The following is a 15,639-nucleotide window of genomic DNA, read 5'->3' as shown; positions in this document are numbered from 1 at the left end:
AAATCATCCAACATTTGCAGATTGTCTACAACAGTAAAACCACACACCATGTAATATTTAAAAGATATGGACCTCATGAGAATCAGTAAAGATAGCTCCTGCTCCCTTTTGCAATACAGTGCAAATCGTCCAACATTTGTAGATTATCTACAACAGTAAAACCACACACCATGTAATATTTAAAAGATATGGACCTCATGAGAATCAGTAAAGATAACTCCTGCTCCCTTTTCAAGATTTCCACATACACAAAACATTAACACAAAATAAACAACTGCTCAATTACCAAATAAGTATTGGAGATCCGTATACTATATAAAAAACGGAAAAAAGGCAATTTCTTTTTTCACCCTCTGCCAAACCACCGCCCTTTACCTACCCCCTCTCCCGATTTCATTTCATTTCTTGCACCTCAACTTTTCTTAAGACTCACTCTCCATCACACTACTATGCACTTACGTCCACCCATGTTCTAATGAAGAAAGAAACGGAAAGCGCTCTAGCAGACGATACTTACTAACACAGTCGAGAAACCAATCAGAAATTACTGAAAGGAAAAACCAAAAAACTGTTAACCAACAGCTTTTCGATCTTAAAAACAAGTCAAATTGCAATCTTCTTTTATCAAAGGTCAGTGATGGTGGTTTATCTCAATAAAGCGAAACGTGATTGGTGAAAAACGACACATTTCTTGTAGTTGTAACGACGGAACGAAAATACTCACTGGAATCGAAAAGCGGCTATGGACGATATAGCCACAACAATGAAGAAAGTTACATTATTAGCACAGCAAAAATTCTGCGGTAGGCCACTGCAGTTATCAGATGCTAACAACATCAAGTTCCGTCTAGATTAGCGGGAAAGCATTGCAGACCCCCATTACTTGATTACCAGCACAGTGGAGTATGGAATAGCTCTGAATCAATACCCACTTGGTTTTGTGTACCGCAGCAGCGCCTCTAAAAAGTAACAACGCTGACAACACGTAGTTAATTATAGATTCTTGTGGATAACTAGGTTAGTACCCAGTGGACTGAACGCAGCAACCGGCTACAGTATTGCGTCCGTCTGCTTCAGTTACATACAGTATTGCGTAAGGCTTTTCCAGTGATAATACTGTATTATCTGCTTACAGCGAAATATTGCTTTGTAAACAGTGTGGCACAAGTGTGCGAATGCGTGCTGACTCGTAGAAAGAAACATTACTTAGTGGAAATAGAATGGGAGACACAACATGTTCCATTAGTACAACGTGGATTTATAGAATATGGCAGTTTCATGGGATCGCACCAACTAGTTATAACCAGGAATGTTGTCGATGTTTCAACAAGAAACTGCCGCAAAAATTCACCAAGTACCTGACGATATCCTCAATGTGGCTCATCATCGCATTGTTTGTGACCTCTGCGCAGGTTTGTATAGTGAGCGAGCACTTGTATCTTAACGCTTCAAGAGTGACCATTTTCGTCGACGTATTGATGAAACTCATGACTCATATCAAATGTTTCAGCATGTACTTCCACTGTTCAATCAGTAAATTATCACATTTCAGTGGTTTTCTAACTACACTCCATCATGCCGACAAACTGCTGGATGCAAGCTTTGTTTACACGTCGAGGAAAGTTGAAACCCCTATTCTTGTTTTGGATATAACTATAGCAATTATCACTGGAGCTTCATCTCTGTCCACCATAGCAAATAGATTCGGCAGGTTTACCGCCCTACAGATTTGTGTAGTAGTCTATACGATGTTCTGTGATTTTTCAATAACTATGCAGTTCATAGTGTCAGTGCTGGAACTTTGGGCTCGGTTAAAGAGTCTGAACGCCAGTCTGGTGAACACGCTATCCTGTCTAGGAGAACCCACTTTGTCGCAGCTGCTGCTGGGATGGCAACAGAAAGAACCACACGAGGAACTGAATGGTAAGCTCCGCCGTTTGCAGCACGTTCACCTGTTGCTGCAGCGTGCTGCAGAGCTTCTGCAAGCACATGTGTCACCAGCCATTACCTTCCACGTAGTGTATAGCGTCCTCGGCACAATTTACAGTAGCTACGAAGTACTCGTAACATTGGTGGCGCCAGAACAAGTGGAAAGCGTGCTCGTCACCCCGTCCTTGAGCTTCACCGCATGTTGGCTGGTGCGACACGTGTTTGAGCTCGTGGCGCTGACATTCTCATGCTCGGCGTTGCAGGACCAGGAAGCACAGGCAGCGACTCTGTTACGCAGGGCTGCGGGCCTCACAGGGGAAGAGCCGGAGATGAAGGCCTTCCTCAACCAGCTGGAGCGGGGACCTACCTTGCGGTTCACTGCATCCGGCCTACTGCCGATTGACAGACGACTGCTGGTGTCTGCTGTCTCTGCCACAGTTACCTACCTCGTTGTGCTGGGTCAGCTCGGACTTAACTCATCATCCAGGTACTTTTATTTATTTGGTTTTTCACACTTCGTAGCCCGTTCATTTATTTATTTATCCACAGTTCGTGACCCGCTATTCCCATCTCATTCTCCTTCAGTGATGTAGAACAAGTTAGACATTAACACGCGGAAGCAGCAACGACAAATTATGACTCTACTAATCCAGTCATACCGATTAGTCCAGCCATCTTGGCTTTCAGTTTCTCGAGTATTTTAATGAAAAGTATGAACACCTGCGTTAAGAACATTTATATCATTGTATTCTAGTTTTAAAAGTATATTTTTTCATTACAAACACTCATATTTCCCTCAGTATCACTGCTGATAAAAGACTTAATACGAGGGTAACTCCAAAAGAAACGTACACTACTTTTTTTTAAATCCATCTTTTATCCTACATGTTTGAAAGTTTTACAGTGTGTAGATACATCCTTTAGGAACAATATTTTCATTTCTCCACATAATTTCCATCCCTCTCAACTGCCTTACGCCATCGTGGAACCAGTGCCTGTATACCCGCACGGTAAAATTCTGGACCAACCTGTTGGAGCCATCGTTTGGCGGCGTGCACAAGGGAGTCATCATCTTCAAAGCTTGTTCCACGAAGAGAGTCTTTCAGTTTCCTAAAGAGATGATAGTCACTCTTCCAGCAGAAGGTGTGGTTTTGAATTTTTTCTATTTCTTGGGTGAATTTGCATGATGCTACTCCATTGATTGCCTCTCCAATTCTGGTGAAAACTGATGGAGCCATGTTTCATCACCTGTCACAATTCTTCCAAGAAATTCATCTCCAACACTCTCGTACTGTTCCAAAAGTTCGCTGAATACCGTTTTTCTTGTTTCTTTGTGAGCCACTGTCAACATCCTGGGAACCCACCTGGCACAAACCTTTTTTAACGCCAACACTTTCAGTATTCTGCAAACACTTCCTTCCCATATCCCAACGTAGCGTGACAATTAGTTTACTGTGATGTGTCTGTCAGCAGTCACCAATTCGTTAACTCTCTGCACATTGTCTGGAGTGTGTGCTGTACAAGGCCTGCTGCTGCGAGGACAATCCTCAATATTGCCGTGCCCGCTTTCGTCACGTAACCTGCTTGCCCACAGACTAACTGTACTGTGATCGACAGTAGCATCTCCATGCATCTTTTTAACCTCTTGTGGATGTTTCCCCCTGTCTCGTTTTCATAGCACAAGAATTCTATGACAGCACGTTGCTTCTGACGAACGTCAAGTGTAGCAGCCATCTTGAAGACATGCCGTGACGGCGCCACTCACGGGAACAGGTTGAACTAAGTTTGAAAACAAGCGGGAAGGATGTATCTACACACTAAAACTTTCACACAGGCAGAATGAAAACTGTATTTTTACAAAAATACTGTGCACTTCTTTTGGAGTGACCCTCGTAGTAATGTTTACCCAACAGAGTCACATTCCCCTCTGCGGATTATTAATTGCCGAAAATTTCTGTGACATGACTAGTACAGATCGCTTAACGACTCTGTATCAGTTCGGTCACACTTAATTCCAATTTTAAAGTTGACGGTGGAGACTACCGGGAGGTGGTTGAAAAGTTCTCACGCAAGGAAACGAATTCAGGGACTAACGATGGTCACTGCTGTGCTCAAGACTTCGGTGACATCCTGAGGTGGTTCTCGAGGTCTGAAGCTGCGGTTTCCAGGAATTCATTCCTGTCGGGTGCCTTACCCATAAAGTCCCCTCTTGACATGCAGCAAGTGTCTATTCAGCATGGATGCCAACAAGAATTCTGCCTCTCCATTCCCACAACACTTGAGAAACATAGCAGCGTCGCAAGAGTATTTTCGTTTCAGCCAGTCCTTTGAATTGTCTCCCCCTCTAGACAGTTTGGGTGGTTCGTCAACCAATAGTACAAGACTGTTCAAAGTCGCTTCCAATCTCGTAAATAGTTTATGAGAATTTGTACGCCATGTCTGGGAAACTTTTGCAGCATTTCCCTCTATATTCATGCTTCAAGACACATTTACTTTCGTCACATTGGTTATAAGCTTTCTACCCCATCGAAAGTGAGCTCGAGTTGAGAAAAGAGCACTTTGTGTTCTTATCACTCGCTTTCTGAAATTCTGATGATTAGCTTCCTTGTCTTTCTCCCGTGCTGTCGGTGCAGAGAGCAGATGTGTCACCATTTGCTGTATGAGAGGTGTCTATACTCTGTGCAGTTCGTATTTATCTGGTCGTTTATGAATCTGGGAAACGAAGTTCATTGGGATATTTGTCTTGTTTGTTTAAAGACGGTAGTTGCCCAGATGAAGAACTCAGATTTGTTCTCCTTTCAGTCGTTCAATCTTATTGAGGATCAATTAAATAATTTAGCTCACTTTATTGGGGTGTCTGACAAATCTTGAAATTCCATTCCTTTTTTGTATCAGATAAAGGTGGCAATGGAAAATTATAGCACATGTTTTTCATTACCCAGAAACAACTTTACAAGAAATTGATAGTAATATTTTACTATATTAACATTAAGCACCACTACCTCTATTGAAATAATTATTTCTTGGATGCAAAATGAGTTCCTGTGTTCCACCTCAGGGCCAATACAGCACTTTTCGGCAGTCTGTTCTCACTAAAAAGACGCCTATAGTTTCAATATACTGGGAAATATAAAAAACTTCCGGGCAACTAATATCTGAATACAATAGCAATTGTTTGATGACACAAATACACGTTCAAGTAGAACTAGTTTCCAGTGTGTTTTCTTAAAACCAAATACAGACCAAGCAATTGAAAGTATACATGCAAATACAAGAGAGGTACACTGCAGGTAGTAGAAGAATTGCCTTCAATGCATGATTTAATGTATTTTCATACAGTTAGAAGAAATTTTATACATAATATTACAAGGAGCTGGAACCACCGGCCTGGACTCGTTCCCAGCAGCGAAATTAAGTACATTAAATAGACACAAATAAAAGTATAAAAAAAACATCCTAGCTTTTGGAGTGTATTCACACACATGTTGAAGATACTGTAATGAACTGCCTTTTACTTAAATATTGTATATCTCTACATTACCTCTCGATATAATCTCACCGATGTCAACAGACGCCTCAAATTATCTCTTGATAATCTTGCTGTTGACTGTGAATTAAATATAATTACATAGGTAGCAATAGGTAATAGTTTTAAAAGATATGTTGTACTGAGGGTGTACAGAAAGCTTAAAGATAAAAGGAAAAGACACGAAACGCCAGCAGTGACCAAAACTGAATATATCTCTGCGTACAATGGTCCACACTGTGGCCGGCCCGAGTGGCCAAGCGGTTCTAGGCGCTACAGTCTGGAACTGCGCGACCGCTACGGTCGCAGGTTCGAATCCTGCCTCGGGCATGGATGTGTGTGATGTCCTTAAGCTAGTTAGGTTTAAGTAGTTCTAAGTTATAGGGGACTGATGACCTCAGAAGTTAAGTCCTATAGTGCTCAGAGCCATTTTTTTTCCACACTGTGAACGCATAGTCACACTGTGAATGCATTCGGTCGCAGGTTGGAATCCTGCCTCGGGCATGGATGTGTGTGATGTCCTTAGGTTAGTTAGGTTTAAGTTGTTCTAAGTTCTAGGGGACTGATGACCTCAAATGTTAAGTCCTATAGTGCTCAACGCCATTTGAACCAATTTTTGAACGCATTGCGAAATCACTAAGGAAAATTAAGCAGAAAGTTGGATTTCGTACTAACAGAAATTGAGGTAACAGATTATGTAATTTTATAGAAAACAACGAAAACAAATTTTCGAAGTCTGGAATGCATACAATGAGGTAACTTCAGTCGTGGTATACCACCTAATACAAGGTCGGAACCCCTCTTATACCACGTAGGGCAGCAACTCGTCGTGGCATGGACTCAACAGGTCGTTGAAAGTACCTTTCAAAAGGATTGAGCCACGTCGCCTCTATAGCCGTACACATTTACGAAGGTGTTGCCGATGCAGGATTTTATGCACGAACTATCTTCTCGATTACGTTCCATAAATGTTCTGTAGCATTCATGTCGAGAGATCTGGATGGCCATATTATTCTCTCGAATTGTCCTGAATGTTCATCAAAGCATCACGAACACTTATGGCTTGATATCATGGCGCACTGTTATCCCTGAAAATCCCTTTCTTATTTCTGAATATGAAGTCCATGAATGGAAGCAAATGATCTCCAAGTAGCTGTTAATGGTCGGCTCAGTTGGACCAGAGGATTCAGTTCATTCCATGTAAACACAGCCCACACAGTTATGCGGCCACGGCCAGCTTGCACAGTGCCTTGTTGACAACTAGGGCATCGCTCGGTCTGCGACACACACTCGAAAACTATCACCAGCTCTTAGCGACTGAAATCAGGACATCTGACCAGGCCACGGTTTTCCATTCGTCTAGGGTGCAACCGCTATGGTCATGAGCCCAGGAGAGGCGCTGCAGGCGATGTTGTGCTGTTAGCACAGGAATTCTCGTCGGTGGTTTGCTGCCATAGCCCACTAAGGCCAAATTTCGCCGCTCTGTCCTAACGGATACATTCTATATCCACACAGTTTTGTTTGTTTGTTAGCAGTGACAACTCTACGCAAACGTCGCTGCTCTCGGCCTTTAAGTAAAGGCCATCGGCCACTGCGTTTTCCGTGGTCAAAAGCAATGCCTGTAATTTGGAATTCTCGGCAGAGTCTTCACACTCTGGACCTCAGGCTGTTGAATTCCCAGACGATTTCCGAAACGGAGTGTCCTATGCGTCTAGCTCCAATTACTAAGTCTTTTGAACTACTTCCAAAGTCTGATAATTTCTTTTGTCCAGCCATAATCATGTCGGAATCCTTGTCACATGAATCACCTGGGAACAAATGACAGCTCCACCAATGAACTGCCCATTTATAACTTGTGTACACGACACTATTGCCATATGTATATGTGCATATCGCTATCCCACGTTTTGTCACCTCAGTGAAATTTCAAATGCAGGATTGCTATAAATTTTATTCTGGCCAAAGAGGTAAAAATTTTGCAATAAGATACTGGGTTCAACTGGGCTTTGGTTAACCATTTACGTTGCTAGGAACGTAATGTGGACCCTATTACAAGAAATCTTAAAATCCTATATGAAGCACCTCAAGAGCACCTACCTATTAATTTCCAAGAACGTGAGATGCATTCTCATAGAAAGAAGCGGTCACAACGAGTGATAAATGAGGAGACGGATTTTAGTAAACTTGTTTCTTTGACATCTTCCATGATCTGCTAAGATATTTCAGTGCTTGGAAAACCAGCCCCATCACCGCCACCTTATTGCTATTGACTCCACATAGACTTCGCGCTCGCTAACTTGTGGTCAGTTTCCTATGATTTTATCATTGCTTTCTTTTATATACCGTTACTGACTGCTTTCTGCTGTTGTTGGGGTCCACAGTTACGCTCGTTTTTATCTGCAGTCTTGTATTTGGTGCTGCTTTATTGTAATGCAAATTACATTTGTTTTCTTTATTGTGATTTCATTCCCCTGCCTCATATGGGCAGCGGCACAATCTGCCGCTCTTCAGTCGAGTGACATTAAAAATAAAAGGGTGAAACGATACATATAAAAATCAATAAAAAGGGGGGAATAAGAACATAATCATGGGAGACAATGGGGATTAAAGTATGACTTACATGGAGACGTTCATTGGGGGACAGTTAAAAAAGACCACATAAAGATAAAAAACGCAGTTGGTGCTGTGTGTAGCACATAAAGTAGATAGAAGTCACATACACAAGTTAACAGTTCGCCACAGTATTAAAACACACCAGAACAATGACACTTTAAAACCACTCCACAAGATGAAGCACACACAACAAAGAATAATAACTGCTGGTAGGGGCCTGCCAAAGTAGGAGAGACCTGAGAGGAGGTTGAAGAGAGGAGAGGAGGGGCAGCAGGGGAGGGTGGGCTGGAGAGTGTGGGATGAAAGAGAAAGGTGGTTGGGGGCGCACCAAGAGGCAAGAGACAGGTGTGGTGGGAGAGGGAGAGGGAAGACAAGGGAGAGAAGAGACATGGAAGGTGTGCACTGGAAAGGGAGGGGCATAGGAGTGATGACAAAACTGCGCAGGGGAAGAGAAGAGAAGAGGAGAGCAAGCCATTAGGAGGGGGAGGGGGAAGCTGGGGTTAGAGTTGGTAGGAGGAGTAGATATCAGGGCGAAGCTCATCACCTGGCAGATGTAGGTGCTGGATGTTGCGTTGGTAAAGGAGGTGGAAGGTGTGGAGATGGAGAGAGAGCAGGACACAAGGGTAAATGTGTGGCAGTGGGCTGGGAGTAGAGAGGATAGGAGGCAACAGGGGGTGGGGGGCATCGAGTCTGTGGATGATGTACAGAGTTCGGGTGTGTTTGAGGAAAGGGAGAAGCTGTATAAAGACGATGAGGTCATCGAGAATCTGTGTGGGGGACAGGAAGCAGATGCAGAAGGCGAGGCAGAGTGCCTGACATTCAAAGATTTGGAGGGCTTTATAGAATCTGGGCAGGGCAGAAATATAATCAACGCTGGCATAACAAACGATGGCACAGATCAAGGATCTGCAGGTGTGAAGGATGGTGGAAGGATGCAGTCTCCATGTGCAGCCACGCAGGAGTTTCAGGAGGCACAGTGTTGTGGGCTTTGTGTTGGAGTGTAAGGAGATGAGGAGCCCAGGTATTTCAGGATAGGAGTGGCGTGGACAGGATGACCATAAATGGTAAGGTAAAACTAGTGAGCTAGAAGGAATGGATGGTATGACCTATGATGATTGCCTGGGTCTTGGAAGTGGTGATGTGAAGGAACCAGTGGTTGCACCAGGTGGTGAACTGGTCAAGGCGACTTCGAAGGGTACATTGGGACCGTTGAAGGGTAGGATAGCGAGCCAGGAAGGCGGTGTCATCAGAAAATTGGAGGAGGTGAACAGGCAGGGGAGGTTTGGGCATATCTGCAACATACAGGAGATAGAGAAGAGGGGAAAGGTTGGAGCCTTGAGACACACAGTGTGCGATGGGAAAGTTATAATTGATACAAGTCTTATGTTAGGCAATGTTTGTTAATATCACACGAGAGCCATGCAAATCCACATGTGTTTATCTACATGAAATTATCATTTTGATGATTACTTAACATATTAAAAAGAATGGAAAGTATGTTTTAGTCAAATTTTTGTTTTATTCATTTTTGCACTTATCAGTCATCAATAAAATAGAGTGAGCTGTTATTGTGCCTTGAGCGCCATCTCATAGTGACCAAATAATTTTCCTTCTTGCAGGCAACTGTCTCGCTGTCAATATGCACCTCCACTTCGTATTAGTAGACCACAAAATTACTGAATCTGGTTGTGAATGGCTCTTCAATAGGATTATCGTGAGTTTTTTCGTGTTATATCAGGACATGCTGAAGCACTTGAAGCGGTCTTGAAATCATTCATAGTGCGATGTGTTTTCCTTAGTAGCCACTATACTGTTTACTGTAATGTCCACCCTCCGCCTCCTTTCCCAACACAACTTCCAACATCTACCCCTCCTGGATAGTGAGCTTCACCCTGACATCTACCCTTCCTACCAACTGTAACCCCACCTTCCTCCTGCCTCCTCCTCAGGGCTCCCTCTCCTCCTCTTCGCTTCTTCTGAGTAGCTTTTCTCTCCTACTACAACTCCCTCTCCTGTGCTCCCCTTCAGTGTCTCTGCACTCCCTCCTACCTTGTCATCCCTCTTCATCTCCTGCCCCACCGTCTCCTGCCTCTTGGTGCACCCACTGACGCCCCTACTCTTTCATCCCACCCCCTCCCCTACTGCACCTTGCTCTCCCCTCTCTTTACATCCTCTCCAGCCTCTCACTCGGCAGGTCCTACCTGGTAGTTTTATTCTTCATTGTGTGTGCTCCAAGTGGCTTTAAAGTTTAAAGTGTGTTCTTCTGGAGTGTTTTTAATACTGTGGCAAACTTTTTACCTGTGTGCGTGACTTCAATGCCTTTTTTGTGTTCTACGAATCGCCAAACGAGATTTTTTTAACTTTATGTAGACTTTTTTAATTTTTTAATTGTACCCCATGAACGTCCCTAAGTCAGTGTATTTTTACCTCCATTATCTCCCCTCACTCTCTTTTATGTCCCCTTTGTTATTGCCTTATATGTAACATTTTCTTCTAGTATTAGTTGTCATGTCACTCGTATGAAGAGCGGCGGATTGTGCCGCAGATTGCCCTCCCCTGTCCATATGTGGTAGGGGAACGAAATCACAATAAAGATATAAAATTGCTGTAACGTCACAGATTGTTTCTAATAACGTCCATGGAAGGCCAAGTGCAATAATATCATGGTCAAGTAATGCAAAGAAATACTATTCAACGATATACATTGTGTCAATGTTTTAAAGCGTTTAGTGTGTACTAATCATGTATGCTTTTGTATTTGTATCGTACTGATTGTGAGGACTTCTCATTCTGTAACTTACTGAAATTGTGTACATACAAAGGATATTTTGTCTTCTTGGGAAAAATATTTTATAATTTCATAAATTGCGTATCTCATGGTTTCGCCTTTTTGCCTCATGACAGATCTGATGATGTCATCTAGGTAAAATCCCCAATTAGTAATAAGAAATAAAAAAGTGTAGCCAAGACAGAAAAATGCTGTGTGTTTGTAAAAAATTAGTTTCATCTAAATCTTTTTGATACACATAATTTGGTTTTGAAAACGTATTTTATTTGTGGTCACCTACCAAAACTAATTTCTGTGCTTTCCCCTACTATAGCTTTGAAATCTCCCATGGTTATTAGATTTTCATTTTCCATTATATACTGAGTTAGCTGTGCTGTGTCTTTATATTTTCTATTTTTTCAGCCTCTGCTTCTGATGTCAGTATATATAAGTGAACTGTTGCTGTAGGTGTTGGTCTGCTGTAGCTTCTGCTGGAAGTAATGGTACCAATGACCAGAGTATCCCAATCTTTGCACTATCTTCCCATTCCTTGCAAAACATTCCTGCTTTATACTTCTTTCTGAACTATGCTATCCTATATTCATCTCACCAGATATCTCCTTTCCATTTCATTTAATTGACTCCTGCTAGTATAGACTGAGCCTTTGGATTTCCCTTTTCAGGTTTTACATATCCCCTACCACATAAAACTTCTGACATTCCACTCTCCGACTTGCAGTGTGGTACAGCGTTGTTGGATTTTCAACCTACTTCTCATTGCCTCCTCTTCTGTGACAGTCAACTCCCGGATATCCTAGCCTGAGGATTAAGGTTACTTGCCAATGTGGGAATATAGACAGTTTTCCTGCTGCAGGAGATATATTTTCTGCGTTCTTACTATGTGTCTTTAACTGTGATTTCCATTTCCTTCTGCATCCTCATATATCATCGCTGGTTTTTCCGTCTTTACTGAGTTTCCCACCTCCAGAGTAGGTCAGTATCCTGAAATTGTATCCACTCACTTGCTGTGTTTGCTGAGGCCACTGGCATAATGAGGGCGACTTCTTATATCTGAAGTTTTCGGCCACCATAGCTGCAATTGTTTATATTCGTAATTCAGGTATTGGCTAGAATTGAAATCGGCACATTCTAGTTAGCAGTCGGAGAAGCTTCACGTAGACAGTCATTACTTGCTGGTAATTCGGAAAAACAAATGAGAGAGGAATGAGACTCCTTTAATTCTGGAATAAATATCCGCAAGTAATAACAAATACACTGGTCAAGGATCACAAAAGAAGAATGTATACTTCTAAGAGACCCGCTAACTCGGTAAGTCACTAACTTTATTGCGTCAAGGTCAGACAGAGAATCAAAAATCTGGTATTGGAGAGCAGGGTGACCTAAGGGGTGATTTATATTCATAGAACGATTTAGTAACGGTGAAGAGTGAGCTGAAGTTTAAATGAACCAACTGAAAGAAGCAGTGCATAAGGAATTAGGCTACTGAAATAATGAGAAATGATTACATGCATTTGAGGTTCTCTGTGCATGCAGAACCTCACATAGTGGAAGATATAGCAAATCATTGACATCAAAAGGAATGCACGTCTCTAAAAGTAATCAAAGAATCTGGAAACGCGAATAGAGGTAGAAGGAACGTAATACGACTTACAGTTAGAAGGAAAGTAATTACTATTAAATCTGGGACAGCAAAAGAATTATATTAAGTAATCAACGAAAGAAAAGAAAACAATTTCAGTAAGGAAGTAAATACATTGTAGTAGGTCACTTAATTACAAATTCAACAGGAAATGCAGTGAAGCTGAAGCTAAACGCTTGCAGGAAAACGAAAAGAAAGCGGTCATCGGATGAGCAGATTCATCATATAGAAGAGTCAAAATAATTCTCGACGAAATTATAGGGATTAGATATTAAGAGCGCTAGAGCAAAGTCATCTTCGAAGATGTACTTAGAGGTACTAACCAATCTAAAGAACATGCTACTCCTAATAGCATTATTAGACAGCAAATGAAGTAAATACTGATGTAATGTTCTTCTGGTTGGATGGTTTGGAGAGTAAAGGGACCAAACAACAGGGCCATCAGTCTCATGTTGTTCCATACACCTTCCTCAGTCGCCAGGAAAAACATCTGCTTTTAAATTCATTACAACCATACATGAGCCACGGAGAGCCAAAGTGGTCAAAGTCTAAAAATTCTAGTTTTTGAGCTGTACCACTCACTCCCACCGAAGCCATTTGAGAGCTCCAAATGAATTCTTCCTCTCATCCACGAGTGAAGTGCGTTCGCGTGAATAGTGACATAACTCAAGTATTAAAAAAAATCAAAAAATTATTTTCGCATTGTTAGTAAGTACTGGCATTGTACGACGCGTGGTGGCAGCGCGGTCTTGGGCACCTTGCCACGGTTGGAACGGTTCCCTCCGTCGGAGATCCAAGTGCTCCCTCTTGCATGGATGTGTGTGTTATTCTTAGGGTAAGTTATTTTAAATTAGATTAAGTAGTGTGTAAGCCTAGGGACCGATGACCTCAGCAGTTTGGTCCCATAGGAACTTACCAAAAATTTCGTAAATTAGCATTGTTTTCTTTCTTTAGATTTGTAATATCCAGATGTTATTAAAGCAGAAGCTGACTTTGTAAGGGATGTTGGTACTCCATGTTGAAGTGTAGGTTAAGGCCTACACGAAGGAAGGAGTGATGTCTCACATTAAATACGTAAACCACAAAACTCGTCCCTCTCAACAGTGCTGCGCGACCTGTCACAGAGGCGAAAAGGACAGACGCGATGACACTTCTCCCGTACATCCGTCCAGTGCACCACGCTTTCTTCAACCAACTGACAACTGCAAGTTCGGCTCAATAATATGGACCATTTTACAGAGAAAGATGATCTGGAAGTAAAATCGAGTAAACAGACGTGCTCCATTACAAACACTCTTGATATATCAACATGAGAGGAACAACATTTTAAGAAATTTTGACTGTTAGAAGTAACAATTTATTTATAATCAGTAGATGAACGCATTGGCGAATAATTGGACGGACTCAGTAGGTAGTATTCTAGTAACTAACAAAAATAATGGAATTATTTTAGCTCAGTTTGTGAGAGAAAAATGCATAATGTGAGCAATAAGTGCAAACTCACATTTAATGTATCACCTTATGTCTATCTTTTATAAATAAATTGCAGTCATGGAGATTAAAAGGCAGCATATTCCTTCTCATGTGTTGAACTTAACCAAAACGTTTATAGAAAGAGTGGCAAAACTCTTTATTTATGCCACTTTAAGTATCACTATTAGTGAATATCTTAAAGAAAAAGCATTACTACAACTTTTAGGGATTGTAAAAAAAAATTTAAGGTAAAAATAACTAAGATGTCTGTAGTTACTATGATATTTCGTTCGTCAATTTCATCATATGACTCACGAATTACTGTAAAGCACGAATTTACATGAAAAGAAACGAAAAATCTTTCATTTCTCAGAAGTGGGAAAAACTGAGTAATACCACTTTGGCTCTCAGTGGCTCATCTATACAGGCTCATTCTTATTAACGTTTGAAAACCTCAAAAGTAATGTATATGATGCTGAGTCAAGCTCGTAATTGGACATAGACACGTCGGATCACAGATAACCGAAAATGCCCGAAAAGTGGATGACAAACGTTGAACATGTAGCATCATCACATGACGTCCCTTAGCTCAAGTGCTGCGGTTGAACCTGTCAATCCGTTGCATTTGATCATCAAAACCAAAACCAAATGTTCACATCGGTGTGGCTTTGCGCCCTGTGCGACGCTTTACAGCGTGGAGCACAGGGTTCGAATTTTGCGTCTGGCAGGCATTATGTTTTTCATTGCGTTAGGCAGTTACATGTTTGCACTGGGTAATGTTTATTATTTGTTATTTACCGGTCTCGCTGTCCCCGTTGGTTTATTTCACAGTACAGTACAACGAAAACTACCGTATTGCGTCTCAAGTACGTGAGCATCAGTTTCCGAATTACGTCTTTATCAAATAATGTCTGTACAAAAAAGAAAGAAGTAGTGGCAAAAGGAAAGAAATACAAAAAGAATAGCTTTAACTTGGTTCAACGAGGATAATAATTTTGTAACTTCTCGGGGCGGGGACTACTCAATAGGACGTCGTTATCAGGAGAAAGAAAACTGGTGTTCTACGGATCGGAGCGTGGAATGTCAGATTCCTTAATTGAGCAGGTAGGTTCGAATATTTAAAAAGGTAAATGGATAGGTTAAAGTTAGATATAGTGGGAGTTAGTGAAGTTCGGTGGCAGGAGGAACAAGACTTTTGGTCAGGTGAATACAGGGTTATAAATACAAAATCAAATAGGGGTAATGCAGGAGTAGGTTTAATAATGAATAAAAAATAGGAGTGCGGGTAAGCTACTACAAACAGCATAGTGAACGCATTATTGTGGCCAAGATAGACACGAAACCCACGCCTCCTACAGTAGTACAAGTTTATATGCCAACTAGCTCTGCAGATGATGAAGAAATTGATGAAATGTATAATGAGATGAACTAAATTATTCAGGTAGTGAAGGGGGACGAAAATTTAATAGTCATGGGTGACTGGAATTCGACAATAGGAAAAGGGAGAGAAGGAAACATTATAGGTGAATATGGATTCGGGGAAAGAAATGAAAGAGGAAGCCGTCTGGTAGAATTTTGCACAGAGCATAACTTAATCATAGCTAACACTTGGTTCAAGAATCATAAAAGAAGATTGTATGTATGGAAGAATCCCGGAGATACTAAAAGGGA

General features: G+C 41.6%; 1 protein-coding gene across 1 annotated transcript in view; it reads left to right on the top strand.

The window, feature by feature from the left end:
- Nucleotides 1-1,772: 1,772 nt before the first annotated feature.
- Nucleotides 1,773-15,639, top strand: part of LOC124594171 (putative gustatory receptor 28b) — a 75,747-nt gene continuing 61,880 nt past the window's right edge. Inside the window, exon 1 of the mRNA XM_047132527.1 lies at nucleotides 1,773-2,416. Coding sequence (XP_046988483.1) covers nucleotides 1,773-2,416 — 644 coding nt within the window. The remainder of the gene's footprint in view (nucleotides 2,417-15,639) is intronic.

Source organism: Schistocerca americana, chromosome 2, assembly GCF_021461395.2.
Source record: "Schistocerca americana isolate TAMUIC-IGC-003095 chromosome 2, iqSchAmer2.1, whole genome shotgun sequence".
Taxonomy (NCBI): Eukaryota; Metazoa; Arthropoda; class Insecta; order Orthoptera; family Acrididae; genus Schistocerca; species Schistocerca americana.
The sequence above is the reverse complement of the archived record's forward strand: the minus strand, read 5'-3'. Positions and strand labels throughout refer to the sequence as shown.